General features: G+C 41.5%; 1 protein-coding gene across 1 annotated transcript in view; it reads right to left on the bottom strand.

Annotated features, from left to right (window-relative positions):
• Ptprr (protein tyrosine phosphatase receptor type R) overlaps positions 1 to 7,718 on the bottom strand; it is a 234,697-nt gene extending 226,979 nt beyond the window's left edge. The window contains exon 1 of the mRNA XM_036170115.1: positions 7,162 to 7,718. Within this exon, the coding sequence (XP_036026008.1) occupies positions 7,162 to 7,219 (58 nt within the window). The 5' untranslated portion in view covers positions 7,220 to 7,718. The remainder of the gene's footprint in view (positions 1 to 7,161) is intronic.
• Positions 7,719 to 14,541: the final 6,823 nt, after the last annotated feature.

Raw genomic sequence — 14,541 nt, 5'->3', positions numbered from 1 at the left:
TCACTGTCTCTCAGAGAGAACTGGAAACATAAAAAGAAAACCCATCTGCAATCAAGAACACAATGTATAAATTGCTTATCATTTAAAAATCTACCTTAATATTAATGGGCCAATGACCTTTCAACCCAATTTGTGGTAGGATTGTATTTGGCACGCCTCCTAGTATAGCATGAATCTTAAAAGTTCTTATCAATGAAATCAAACCTGAGGCCAGTTATTGGGGTGAATGCTGGAAGATCAGAGAAGCAGAACAAGCCACAGCTACCTCACCTCACCAGTTCTTCAGCTGGTCTTGTTTCCTCAGACTACAAGCTTCTAAGTCCTCATCCCAATGGCTCTCAGCTGAACTGTGCTGCTCCAAAGCCTAAAAGCTTAACCAGCCAAATGCTAAACCAGCCAAAATGCTTCTAGTTCTGGTCTTCACGCCTTACATATCTTTCTACTTTCTGCCGTCACTCAGTGGAATTAGAGGCTGGATTTCTGGGATTAAAGGTGTGGGTCACTGTGACTGGCTGTTTCCAATGTGGCCTTGAACTCAGAGATCCATAGGTATTTCTGTCTCTGGAATGCTAGGATTAAAGGCATGTGCTACCACTGCCTATCCTCACGTTTAATATTGTGGCTGTTCTGTCTCTGAACCCCAGATAAGTTTATTTCGGGGAACACATAATATTTTGGGGAACACAATACCACCACATTCTAGGATGCATCTTTGTCAGATAACAGTCATCCAATGATGGGAGCTGACTACTTATACATTCAGCATCATGCTCTGTTCCATCTCCATCAAGAACTGGATCGTTAACGGGGCAAAATGGCCACTGGCACTTATTTTTTCTGAACGTATTGATTTTAGGTCAGTGAGTCATTTGGGTTGCTCCCCCTGTGTTTCTCAAGCACTCCTTCCCAAAGAACTTCCAGTGCTTTAAAATGATCTCAAACCATTTTCTCTTATTTAAGTCAGAAAATGAACATTGCTTTGGAGTTGAATTGAGAAAAACGCAACTCATATCCAATTGAACTGGGCGTTTGCTTCAGTGCAGCTAGACGTATTGATCTAGGGTTGATGAGTGTAAATGATTAGTTTCGCTTTGCTGCTGGCCCATGCAGCTGCATTTTTAATGACTATCCCTATCTTCATATACCGAAATGAAATGAGATTTGATTGTGAGGACAATCTAAATAGTCATTATGAGTAAAAATTATTTAGATGAAAAGTGCTGATGTTCATAACATAAATTAGCTGATTGTCTTTCCATGGCAAATATCATTACTGTAATAGGCACTTACAGTAACATTATATGGTGCATAAGCATTAGAAACTTTGATTTTAAAATAGCTTATTATTAATTGTTTTCTTTGCAAAGCTGTTGGGAAACATCAGTGACATTCTAAATGTGTCAACATTTGTAAGCACTTGGATCTTTCAAAATCCCCTTTTGAAGGGAAATGGGACTTTCTCTCTCTCTTTTGAATTTGACTCCACAAAATAGCTTTCAATAGATGTAACAATAAACTTACCCAAAACTATATCATAGTAATGGTGATATGAATGGAATTTTGATGTGTGATCTTACGATCTTTTTAAAGCAACTTTTTATAATTCACCAAAAAAATCTTCACTCTATGTATATGTATGTATGTTCTGAATGAAATTGTGACTAAACAATATAAAGCTGCTTTTACAGAAAATGAGAGGAGGAAAAAATTATGCAACCACCTCACTACTCAGACATTTCATGTCCATGGTTAGATTCTTGTTTGGTGCAGGAAAAGAAGGTTGGATCATTTTAAGTTTTTATCTTGATTTTGAATGTGGGCACTATCGGTGTTTTGTCTACAAGATGATAGTCAACTGATAGTCAGAACTACTAATATCAAGTATATGTTTTAGTGAACAATTATTGTCCCATGTTGGTTATCTCATGCCTTGATATTTTACACAAAAATTAACCTGATTACTATTATGAACTTATACAAAAAAATTATAGAATATTTATCATCTAGGAAGGGCCATCATATAACTGCTATATGTATAAATCATACTATGCATTTGAAAACAAACTTATAATCTACTTGTAAATCAAACCTGTTCCTTGTCCACTTCTTTGTAGCAAGTAAATATAAATTCAATTGAGAGAACAGTAAATTATCCTGTGTTTATTAAGATAATGTATAATCTATTAGCATCTATTTATCATCATTTATTTCACCAAATATACTCCAAATATATTTATTTATTCATTGAATATTTATTTATAGCATTGTGAATAACAAAGAAAGTTATGGGAAGTAGGTATTCAAAGGTAACAATTAACAATTCTAGTTTTCTTTAAAAGCATGCAAACCTTGGTTTACTGCCTTGGTAGAGGATTATACCTGCCTATCTGGAAAATGTAGGCAAGCTGCTTGAATAAGGTAGGATGTCGAGGAAGGGTTCAAAGTAGGCAATATCTGATTAAAAATTAAAATTACAGTAAGAGTGATCTAGAAAACAAATACAAGGGGGTAGTTAAGAATAAAGGTAAGGTATGAAGAAGGGGTGAGACATGTCAGTGACAGAATTTGGTCATTAGTCTGACAATAGCGTGGCACGGAGAGAATGATGACAGAAAATAAGACCGGATTTAGGAAACGTCTGATGGAGAAAGACTTTGTCCTTCCTGTGTATTTGGGTTTTTCCAGAAGGCCAAGGCAAAAGCAACAGCTCTGTTAGGTCATTGTATAAAGAGACTCATGTATGGTTTTAGAATTTACTCAGGACACTATTATGAAGGACAAGTTTGAGATGAGATCCGTTTGGAGTAACAAGGATCCAGATCTCAAGGCAGTGGTATGGACATGGAGGGGAGCAGACCTGATCCCAAGAATTATGGATCTTTAGGATAAAAGTGGTATAGGAAGACTGTTGTGGTTTGAGCCTGAAATGCCCCCCAAAGGCTCCTATGTTTGAACTCTTGGTCTTCACTAGGTGGAGCAACTAGTAATAGTCCTGAAGTCTTTAAGAAATGGAGCTTTACTGGAGGAAATAGGTTACTGGGGCAGGCCTTGAGGTTTTATAGCCTGGGTTTTACTTCTTCACTGGCTGCTCCCTGACCCAGGATCCAATGTAATCCTGCTCTCACGCCTTCTTAACTGTGATGGAATGTATCTCCTCCAACTGTAACCAGAACACCTGTTTCATTCCTTAAGTTGTTTCTTGTCCTGTATTTTCCCACAACAACCATCAAATTACCACAAAAATAAATGAACAAGGAAACTATATTTATGTTAAATGGAATGGCCTCTGTGAAGAAAGTTGAGGAAGGGATGATATCCGTTTGAGAGAGGGGCATTGGAAGGGAGCTAAGAAGACAAATCACCACTGAAATGGTAACATTTCGATAAAGACCAAAATCAAATAGGTTAAGCCATGAAAACAGCTTTCCTTGGCAAAGACTATGCAAGATACATGCATGCCTGGTGTTTTCTAGGAACAAAGAGACCAATATAAAGAAGAAAGTAGTAGTGGGTATGTATGAAAGACAGTGGAGGAAGGAAATTCAGCAGATCTGGGGCATTGTAAGGACTATGTTGGGTTTGGGAAATCTTTGATTTCGGACTACCAAGGGGGTACTATAAAATCAGAAAGTGTCTTACATAGGGCACCTCTGAGACATAGCCTGAACAAGTGTGTGTCATTTAGAAAGTACAAGGTGGGAAATCTAAAGTCCCCTTTTCCAATGCTGAGGACAGTGTCATGGGTTGAAGTCAGCCTTTTTCTTATCACAATATTCAGTTAGAAAGGAAAGCTTTGAAATGATCGTTTTAAGGCTATCAAAGGAATTTACTCCTTGGCATTGAAAATACTACCACATTAACATAATCTCCTCAATTGGAATATGACTCATTGGGCAAAGAATGAGAGGGAGGACCGAAGCAAATAAGCTGTCTGTGGATCTTCCACACAATTATTCTGTAAGCAATCTTATCATTCGCATGGCTTTCAGTTGCCTCTTGGTTGTGTATGATGTCGAATTATAAACTGGAATGTATTTATGACATTGGATCCCAGAAGGTGTGAAGAATAAGGGCAGTTAAGGAGAAAGGATTTGTCACCACTAACTTGATGGTGTCCTGTTCTATTAGATCTGGTTTTGCCTAAGTTTCCAGCAACTATTTTATGATGACAGAAATGAGGGTATCTTTATGTGCTGCACAAATGGGAGACATTGGCCGATGGGATGAGATGTAACTGTTCTTAGCTGCTTTAGGAACCTGATTGTTATGTATTATTCAGTAACAGTGGTAGAAACCTGCATTTTTTTCCCTCCTTCCAGATTATGTTCTCAGTTGACACCACTGTATCTTGTTCTTGCCTGTAGGATGAGCAAGTGGATGAACAATAAGTACAAGTTGTTTCTTAAGATCTGCGGCAGTTAGCTGTCATAGGACATTCAACTTCTCTATCAAGCCACGAGCTTAGCGGCTCCTTTGGCTTATCTTACCCAGGAATGACAATTGCATTTCACACTGTACTCCCTTCATGCAGATATTACAAATAGATCTTGATCCCCGCCCCCCCCCCATTGAGACTGTCAGGCCTCAGGGTCACCATGCTATAGGCAGCCATACCAAGTAATTGGAGATGGCACTCATGTTGAAAATAATTTTCAGCCTTATCCTTAAAGTCATGGCCATGCCCCAGGCAACAATTGCCGATTCAGCTGAGAATATTTGCATCCCATCTCAGTATTAAAATTATCCCATTTCTGGAGCATTCTAAGATACCATCATTTGTGCCACCATAAAGTAGTTGCTGGTAACCTGGGCTCAAGTGATAGGGATTAATTAGCTTTTCAGCCTGGAGGCTAAAATGTACAAATGTCACTGCCCTTCTTTGTAAAGCCAGTCTCAGCCCTGGGAGTGTGGCTCTCTTAGAAGAGATAAACCCAGGCATTCAACAAGTAAAAGGTTTAGAGGCTCCTTGATCTTTGTTCCTAGCCACTTATTTTCTTATTACCTAATTCTGTGGGAGCATAGATCAAGAAATCTGTGTTTATCTGAGTTCTGATGAAAAGCCCAAACAGTGATATTAGGTAACTGTGATGCATTTTAATCTGATGACAGCTTGTGACCCACAAATTGCTGTTTAAAATTAAATTGAATCCACAATGAAACTGGCAAGACAAGTAGAATATCAGACTTGCAATCTGCTTGGACAAACACTATTCTAAAGCACTGTACTCAGTAAAAAGGCAATCAATGTGTATGTAGCATACCGCAACTGAAATCTGAAATAATATATAGCAATTCACTTGTTGCCTTATGAAACTAAAATTATTTGAATGAACTTGTTGTCAATCTTTTTGCAAATTAAGAAAACAAAATACAGAGGGCTTTGCTTTGACTTTGGTGAACGGCAAAGCTCCAAGTATCATTTAGGAATGCAGACTTCTAGGTTTCCCCTCTAATGAACCAAAGTCCTCTATTTTCCTTATCCTCAGGGTTTATCTGTAATAAATTAGTAATGTTTCCTACACACTTAATATGAAGTCTATTTATAACGTTAAGCTTATAACTACCCATGATGTATTATACATTGCAATCCTCAATGTTTGTTTATATATAATTATAAAAAATAACTACACTGATGTTTTATCAGATAATTAATGATTTAACTTGGTAGTGATGAAAACTTTTTTTTGGCAATGGTTACTTCTGTCAGTGGCACCATTAAATAGTGTGGGATGTAAAACAAGAACAGTGTGTATGCTTTTCACTTTATATATTAACATTAAATAATTGAATATGGTGATGAAATGATTCATTATAGTTGTTTCCAAATAATTTAACAGCTAAGTCATAGCTTTTTCTCCCACTGATTTTCAAGACACCAGAGAACCACCAAAAACCCTACAATGTAATGCTGTAATTGTTATAATTAACGTGCATACTTAATTACAGCCTTATTGTTCCTATACATCGTTTGCTTCTAAATTCACAGTGCATTTAAGCAATAGCTAGGATAAAAAAAAAAAAAAAGGACTAAATTTTATTCCCATTATTGCATAAGTGGAAAAACAACACCCACTCTTTTAAAGAGCTACCACGGGGATTACAATTTCACAGCCATTTTTTTTGTGTGTGCTTATGGGTCACAGTAACATAATACACTCCCACTCGGTGTTCTTAGAGAAGTAAATGCGTGTGAACAGATGAGGACCAAACTCGAAGAAAAGCTTCAGGGAAGCTGCATGGACAACTGCTGTCGCAGCAGGGTCCCTAAAACCTCCCTGCCATGTTTTATTTTGGTGTGTGTGTGTGTGTGTGTGTGTGTGTGTGTGTGTGTGTGAAAGCCATAGTGCAGTCCAGCATGTCCGTCCACTGTATTAGAGGTGCCAGGTGCCAGTGACTATGAAATTCCTAGGCACTTTATCTGGTTTGCATCCCTAGACCAGATACTGCTTCTTGCATCGAATCTATTTTTATTTGGTTGCACCCTCTCGCCGCCTCTCTTCAAATCTATCCTGGGGAGACAGGGGATATAACCAACCCGCTAGGTTTCTGAGTGTGGTTGGGTTTCTCTTTACCGACTGCGGATACTGACCATGGTGCTGAAAGAGAGAAGAGGCTCCCCGTTTGAAACCTTTCTTGACTCCCATTGGTTCAGAAAATTCGAGTGACAAGAGCGGGTGCCAAAGCAGCCTGGAGCAGCGTTGTTAATAAACCATACATTTGGCGGATAGGGGCGGAGATGTGGCCCATCGGGTTAGAGCCAGGGCATCCCCGTGAGCGCTCGCTCGCTAAACCCGGAGACCTTATGGATGAAGCCGCTGCAGTAGGAAGATCTCCATCCAGCAGGATGTCTTGTCTCTCTCCTGCAAACAGTGCAACCAAGTGCAAAGCCCAGAAGCACAAGCAGAGGAGCTGGATAGAGGTGGGGGGGGGGGGGGGACGACACAAACCTATATTCAAATTTAAAATGTTCACTCTTAGCAGTGAAAGGTAAAAAGGAAGAGCTGATTTTAGCCTAAGTTTTCAGCCTCAGCCTTCCAACAGGTGCATTCTTTCCCCCCTCCGATGCTATCCCAAGCTAGGCAAGCTTTCCGGGGAGTGGAGTCCTTAAGCCTGTTTCCCATCTCATCCTCAGCTCCAGCTCTGAGCCCCGCAAGCCCTTACCTGCAGCGTGAAGATTAAGAAGCAGGCACAGTGCTGGGAAGCAGACCGCTCTCCTCATAGTGTGTGCATTGAGGGGCGGAGGAGAAACTCCGCCGCGACCCCACTCCGAGGAGGAGCAAAGTGCTCTTTGAGAGAACCACCCAGAGTCTTCTGATCCCAGGCATCCGATGACAGGGTCCTCGGCTGGGGTTCGCAGAACAGTGTGTGGCGCCGACAGAACCGAGCACTGCCTTCACCTCCCTAAGGGGTGGGGAGATGGAGAGTAGGATAGGATGCTGCGGGTGATGGGGACTCGAGGCGGGCGGGCGGGCGGGCGGGGACAAGGCACTCGGAGGAGGCGAGAGCTTGGCCTTCAGGAAGCCCGCAGCTGGTGGTGACAGTGGGGTGGACTCCAGCGCCAGCCTCGCAGCCAGGCAGCACCACCACGGCTGCCAGAGCAGCTAGCAGCAGCCCGACGCGCCGCGGCACTGAGCATGCCCAGCGCCGGCCCTGGCTGGGGAGTTTCAAATCGAAATTCCACCTCTCCGGGTCTTAGCTGAGGCTGGGTAGGGGGTGGAGGTGGAGGGTGGGAGCAAGCTCCACGGGGGGGGGGGGGGGGGAGGCGCTCGAGGCGAGCTTTAGGCGAGCTTTAGGGAACTGGGTTCCTCCAAAATCTGGGCGTGGGGAGGAGTGGAGTGGGGTGGGAAGAGGCGGGGGCATGACTACAGAATCCAAGGAAGGAGCTGGAGGGAGCCACGCATCTGGGTTCTTCCTCCCAGCTCGGTTTATGCTTGGACTCAGCTCACGGTTTGAGACTGTTGGCAGGCTAGGCTAACCAGCTTCGCAGTAGGTCCCCACCCTACAGGAGCATGGGCAGGCAGTGAGTTCTGGCCTGCTGGAGCAAGCCTGCTGTGTGCAGGTCAAATGGTTATTCTGAGAGCGCCCTCTTCTTGCCCATTAGCTTTCCCCATGCTTCTTTTCCTCAATTCTTGTACTTCCACTAGATTTAAGCCTGAAGTCTATGACTGTAGTGGCTGAAGGCAAGGAGGTCATATTTACCCAGTAGGGAAGTATGCCCATGTAAATTGAAGGAAAGGAATGGTCTTTGCTGATTATGTAAATAATTAACTTAGGTTCCATCATATTATATGTTATACGTCACATGTATAATATATTGCATATAATATATAATACATTGTAATATAATATAATTGTGTTATATATTGTATAATACAATATAATATATAATACATTATATATGCATATGATATGATGGAACCTAAGCTAATTAATACACACACACATACATACATATATATATGTATGTATGTATATGGGTACTTTGCATGTATGCGTGTCTGTTCACCACACCTGTGTCTTATGCCCTTGGAGGTAAGAAGAAGTTTGTTGGAAGCCTAGAACTGGAATTACAGAATGTTGTGAGCTGCCATGTGGACGCAGGGAATAAAATCTGAGTCCTCTGGATGAGCAAGCCACTCCAGCCTTTTCATCTGAATTAGACATATCCGGTCCAACTCTGTGTCTTTAGTGAGGCCACCACAAGCTGCAGAATGTTTGGTGCTTTCAACCTCTTTATCTGTGTCAGTAGGGCGGAGATCCTTATCAGTCTAGTGGCTAACTACTCTAAGCCAAAAGGTCCCTCAGCCAGGTTCTCTTCCCTATGTGACTTCAGGACTGTTCACCATTCTGCTTTTGTCCACGGGCTCAGCTGCTGCTCTTAGTTAATGGACCTCACTTGGATCACTACCCCAGCAGAGGTTACAGAGGTCTAAACTTGCTCCCCCCCCCCCTTTTTTTTGCCAGAAAGCTCTGGGCTAACCTGAGATTATAGTGTTCTTCCTCTTCCCTGTTTATTAAGCACTGCCCTATTTTTTTTTTCTTCAGACAATTCGTGTATCTGTGGCATACATTTCATCCACTGCAGGCTCCTTGAGAACCTCTGAATTTTGCATTAACTTAAATTGAATAAAGTCGTGCTAGCCAAATAAGAGGGTAGTAATGAGTACTCATTGAATTGAGCGTGCCTTTCATTCAGGGCTCTCTTCCTCCATCCCCCGAGAACTGAGACAGCTCATGTGAAACAAGATAACCAACAGAACCTAAATTAGGCAGGACCTCACAGGATCTGAGTACTCAGGCGGTACCATCTCATTCTTTTATAATTTATTTTATCCGCGGTGGCTCTGAGAGACGAGGCCAGGAACTGCACTCCAACAGGTAGACTGAGAGCAAGATGACATGTATTTTTAATACCGTACCAGGCTTTTTCTCCTAAAAATAGAGACAGCTCATCCAGTTGCTCCTGTGGGCATGGTGGGCTCCATTTCTGTGGAATAGCGTTTCACTCCAACTGTCTTAAGCTGCAACTTTCCCCCTTACTCCAGAGTCACTTTTTCTAAGTTTCCCTTTACCGTAGAACTTTCTGATATATACAGAGACTTACTTCTATAGCTTATATTCTCTATCTACACTCCTTCTTTTACCCTGTAACCTCTACAATGACAAGGACTTTTGACAGATTTACTCACTCTGTGTTTCCCAGCTGCCCAGAATAATGCCTCCCACAACATCCATGTTCAAAAACAATGACAGTCATCTAAATGAAAGGCTCTAAAACTGGTGGGCTGCCTGGCTGGAATTCCTACTGAACTGATCTAACTTCCAGATACACTGTGTACCTGGGCTCAGAGGTAAGAGGAAAAAAATCCTTCCTAGCTATGACTCCTGGTATCAGAGCTATTGCATGGATGGTGTCAGGCGGGGAGTAACTTCTGTGTCCTTACAGAAGGTGTGTCCCCCTAATTTATTCTTCTCTAAAATAATTTTCCAACTTATATAAGTCTCCAGGAAGAGGACATTGCTACAGTAATAAAACCACGCTGCAGCAATGCCCAGAATATTTTGCTTTTCTATGGATAATTCCAACCTTTATTTGGGGGGAATTTGAAATTTCAATCAACATAATTGGTTATGACGTTGCCAGCAAGCAGCCTGCGAGCTATGTCCTTTGCCCAGGGCTACAGGTAGCTGAACGAAAAACCACATGAAAATCTCTTTAACAGGAAAAAAGTTTTCAATTTGACTAGAGTAGTTCAGCATGGTAAAAATAACCTTGACTGAGCTGTTATTCTGGTGCCTGGATATTCATATTACTTTACTCAGAACAGGAGGAAAAGGGCAAGAACGGTGACCCCTCAGTTGAGAGTGTCCCAGCACCCACTTTGGGTGGCTTATAACCACCAGTAATTTCAGCTCCAGGGGATCCAATGTCCTCTTCTGCCAGGCATGCACATGAATAAAGTAAAATCATCTTTTAATTTAAAATAATTCTTTCCTACAATATATTCTGATCATAGTTTCCCATTTCTCATCTCCTCTGCCACCTACCCACCCAGCCAACTCCACATCTTCTCTCTGTCTCTCTTTAGAAAACTAACAGGAGCTGGGCATTGGTGGCACACGCCTTTGATCCCAGCACTTGGGAGGCAGAGGCAGGCGAATGTCTGTGAGTTTGAGGCTAGCCTGAGCTACAGAGTGAGTTCCGGGAAAGGCGCAAAGCTACATAGAGTAACCATGTCTCAGAAAACAGAAAAAGAAAAGAAAGTAAACTAACAGGAAAAATAAAAAGAAATAAATCAAACAGGAAAGAAGACAAGACAAGAAAAGAAAAAGCACAAGAATCACACACACACACACACACACACACACACACACACACACACACACCAAAGCCATAATAACACAAAGTCAGGAAACACAACATACAAGCAAAAGATCCATAAGATTTTTAAAAAGTCCAAATAAAGCAATATGAAAAAAATGTTATAAAAATGCCAGCCATCTTCTGATGAGTATGGGGCTATGCTTAAGTGTGGTTTATATAGCCTTTGAGGAAAAGCCTAATTTTTCTTTTGCAAGCAGTTATGAATTGGAGATAGCTTCTTGGTTAGGGATGAAGGCTCTTGTCCACTTTCTCTGCTCAGTGCTGGGACCCATTTGGTTTGAACCTCTTCAGCCCCTGTCCATGCTGCCACGATCTATGTGATTTCATATGTGCGTCAGTCCTGCTGTGTCGAGAAGATACTGCTTCCATGGTGGCATCCCTCCCCACTGGATCTTACAATTTTTCTGCTTCCTCTTCCACATACAAGCCCTGATGGGAGGGACTGAATGGATACATCCCATTTAGGACTGAGTGCTCCAAAGTCTCTCATTTTTTTTGCACATTGTCCAGCTGTGGGTCTCTGCATCTGCTCCCATCTACTGTAACAGGAAGCTTCTCTGATGATGACTGAGCGAGACTCTGATCTATGCGTACAGTAAAACGTTGCCAGGAATGATTTTATTTAGACATTCCTTTAGTGGAACAGTAGTATCTGTTTTTTCCCTTGGTGGATGAAGTAAAAATTTCTTTCTTATTACAAAAACATCAACAATTTTATATCGCTAGATAAATTGATCTATTAATAATATGCTCCCAATGAGCTGATCACATGGATATGAAGTAAAACAACAATAAATGAATTGAACAACTAACAGGGATGGGACTTGGAGGAAGTAACCTCAGTCTACTTACAAGGGATGTGATTTGCCCTGATTTTTTTTCCCTCTGAAATAACTAATTTCAAAACTTACATGAGGCTCTGGGAAATAAGAAAATCAACATGTTAGTCATTCAGAAGTATTATGTGAGTCCACAGAGGCTGCATTTCTTTGTCTCTGACCTGGTACTACTGAGCTGGTTTCATATGTTAAAGGAGAATCCTGGTAAACACTACTTGGTGTTTTTAAAAGGTAGAACACTCCAATTTAGAACACTGAGGAACTTACTGTGACTGAACCATACAACCAGTACTGTCCTACAGAGCTGTGTCTTAAATGGAATCATTTACACTGTAAAAGACAAGGTAGAAAATGAACACGCCTTTGTGAGGTTCAGTCTCAGAGATATTTGTAAGGGAGAAATATTTCAGAGAATTGCCTCAAAATAAATTTGATCTGGGCTGGAAAGATGGCTCAGCAGTTTAAGAACTCACAGAGGTCTGGAGTTCAATTCCCATCCCCCATAGGGTTGCTCACAACTATCTATAGTGGGATCTGATGCCCTCTTCTGGCATAAAGTCATACAAGCAGATAGAGCACTCATATACATAAAATAAATCCAGGCTACAATTCACAGCCCTAGAGAAACTAGGTAAGAAGGAGGACACTAAGAGGGATGCATGTATCACCCTGGAAAGGGGAAATAGATGAGATCTCCAGGGTAAACTGGGGACTGGAGTTTATGGTAGCTCACGGACTCTGGACCAACAGCTAGGGAGCCTGCAAGAGACCAGTATAGGTCCTCTGCATGTATGTGACAGATGTGTAGCTTGGTCTGTCTGTGGGGCCCCTAGCAGTGGGATCAGTAACTGTTCCTGGCACATGAGCTGGCTTTTGGAACCTACTCCCTATGGTGGGATGCCTCACTCAGCTTTGCTGTAAGGGAGAGGAGCTTGGCCCTGCCTCAACTTGATATGCCATGCTTCCTTGGCACCCATGGGAGGCCTTGCCCTTTCTGAGGAATGGGTGGGGGTAGAAAGGAGGTGGAAGGATGGAACAGGAGGAGAGGAGGGAGAGGAAACTGTGGTTGGTATGTTAAATAAACAAACAAACAAACAAACAAACAAATAAATAACGTTTTCACTGATTATCCCACAAAAAAACATTTCACCATGGTAAGCTTCCACATTAACCAGCTTGTATATGGTTGAAACAATCCACTAAAGCCATCTGCCTTAGGAAGCTTGAAATGGATAATCAGATTTATTGACTAGGTTTCCTATTACTTGGTCTTCCATTATTTGAATATAACAATGAATAGCATTCATTAAAGCCTTCCTACATGCCAAGCTCTGTTCTAAGCTAATGAATTTCCAATTTAAACTTTCATAGTAATCAACTCAAAAGGGAACAGTCACAGCTAGCAAAAATCCAGGTATTTATTAATTTCCAATTTAGGCATTGTTTGTTGTTATTGCTGCCATAGAAACTGATGTGTTTCTGACTCCCTGCCTTGGCAATATATGCCTTTACACTAATCACATTCAGAAGTTTTGGTACTAGACTACTGCTTTGATAAAGTATCTCACGGGATACACATGCATACAGATATTCCTATTCAGACTCAAGTGTTCAGTGGTAGGCAGTTCACTAGAATTAGGTAGGTGAACAATGACAGGGTAAGAGATGCTGTCCATAAACATCAGGAAAACTCTACTTTTCGAAAAATTCCATAGGCTCCAGGAGAATGAACCACTGCTTGTGGTAACTGAACCTCACCCTAGCAATGCCCCAAAGAATAAAGACTTACTACAAGTAAAGCCATGCTTAGAAGAACATATCAGCAGGTGCTTGTAGTAGAAGGGAATAAAGGATTTCTTCTGTAGAGGGTGGGGAAAGAGGTGGAGATGTGTAGCAGATGGGAAAGTAAAGAGCCACAAATGAACTGCGTTTAGACAGCATATTAGCTATACTTCTGCTCTACATAAAGAAAAACACTAAGGGACTGTGGGAACCAGTTGAAGGGACAGAAAATAGCCAAAGAGATGTAAGGGGCTTTCTACCAAGTATGGAATCCACAGAAAGAGTGGCCAATTCTTCACTGAGACTTATGCTGGGTTTACCTCACTCCATCCTTCACAAAACTTCTTTATCAATCTTAATGTTCATCTTCTTTCATTTTAGAGATATCTTTCATGAGAGGCAAAGATATGTTCAGAGCGGAACAGCTTAGAATGAAGAGATGACCTGGAAATTCATAGTAGAAGAGTCTATGTTAAAATTTGTTTAATTTGCCATTAATTACAAAAGATTGTTTCAACTGTAGCAAGGAAGATCCAGCTACCCTCTGCATCGAGAATGAGTGAAGAAAAGCACTAGACATCAGAAGATACAGGTTACTCCATTGAGCTCTCCTAAGAGCTCTGTGAAGCATTCATTTATTTTTGAAATGGAGGCGACAGCTTAAATCTACCTGGGTTAGTGGTTTCACTGGTATCATTTATCCAACCAACTGCAAAGCTGCCTTTTGAGCTCTGGTCTTGTGACTCCTGGTTCCGTGCAGGTACTATAACTGTGCTGTATTGCCTCTCTGTTTAATGACCGAGCTTGCTTCTGCTATTCAGCCAAAGAGAATGAAATCTGTCACTCGCAGCAAAGACACAGAACTAGAAGACATTAAAGGTGAAATAGGCCAGACTTCGAAACTAGATCCCCCAAGTTCACTCTCATAACGTGGAGGCTTGAGAAATTGAACCTGACTAATGAATACTGATTACAGGAGATTGAGAATGACATGGGAAAGGGGTTTAAATGGGAATCAGTGAGTCTGAATTTGAC

Source organism: Onychomys torridus, chromosome 20, assembly GCF_903995425.1.
Source record: "Onychomys torridus chromosome 20, mOncTor1.1, whole genome shotgun sequence".
Lineage (NCBI taxonomy): Eukaryota > Metazoa > Chordata > Mammalia > Rodentia > Cricetidae > Onychomys > Onychomys torridus.
Note: the sequence above shows the minus strand (reverse complement) of the source record. Positions and strands in the feature narration are given on the sequence as shown.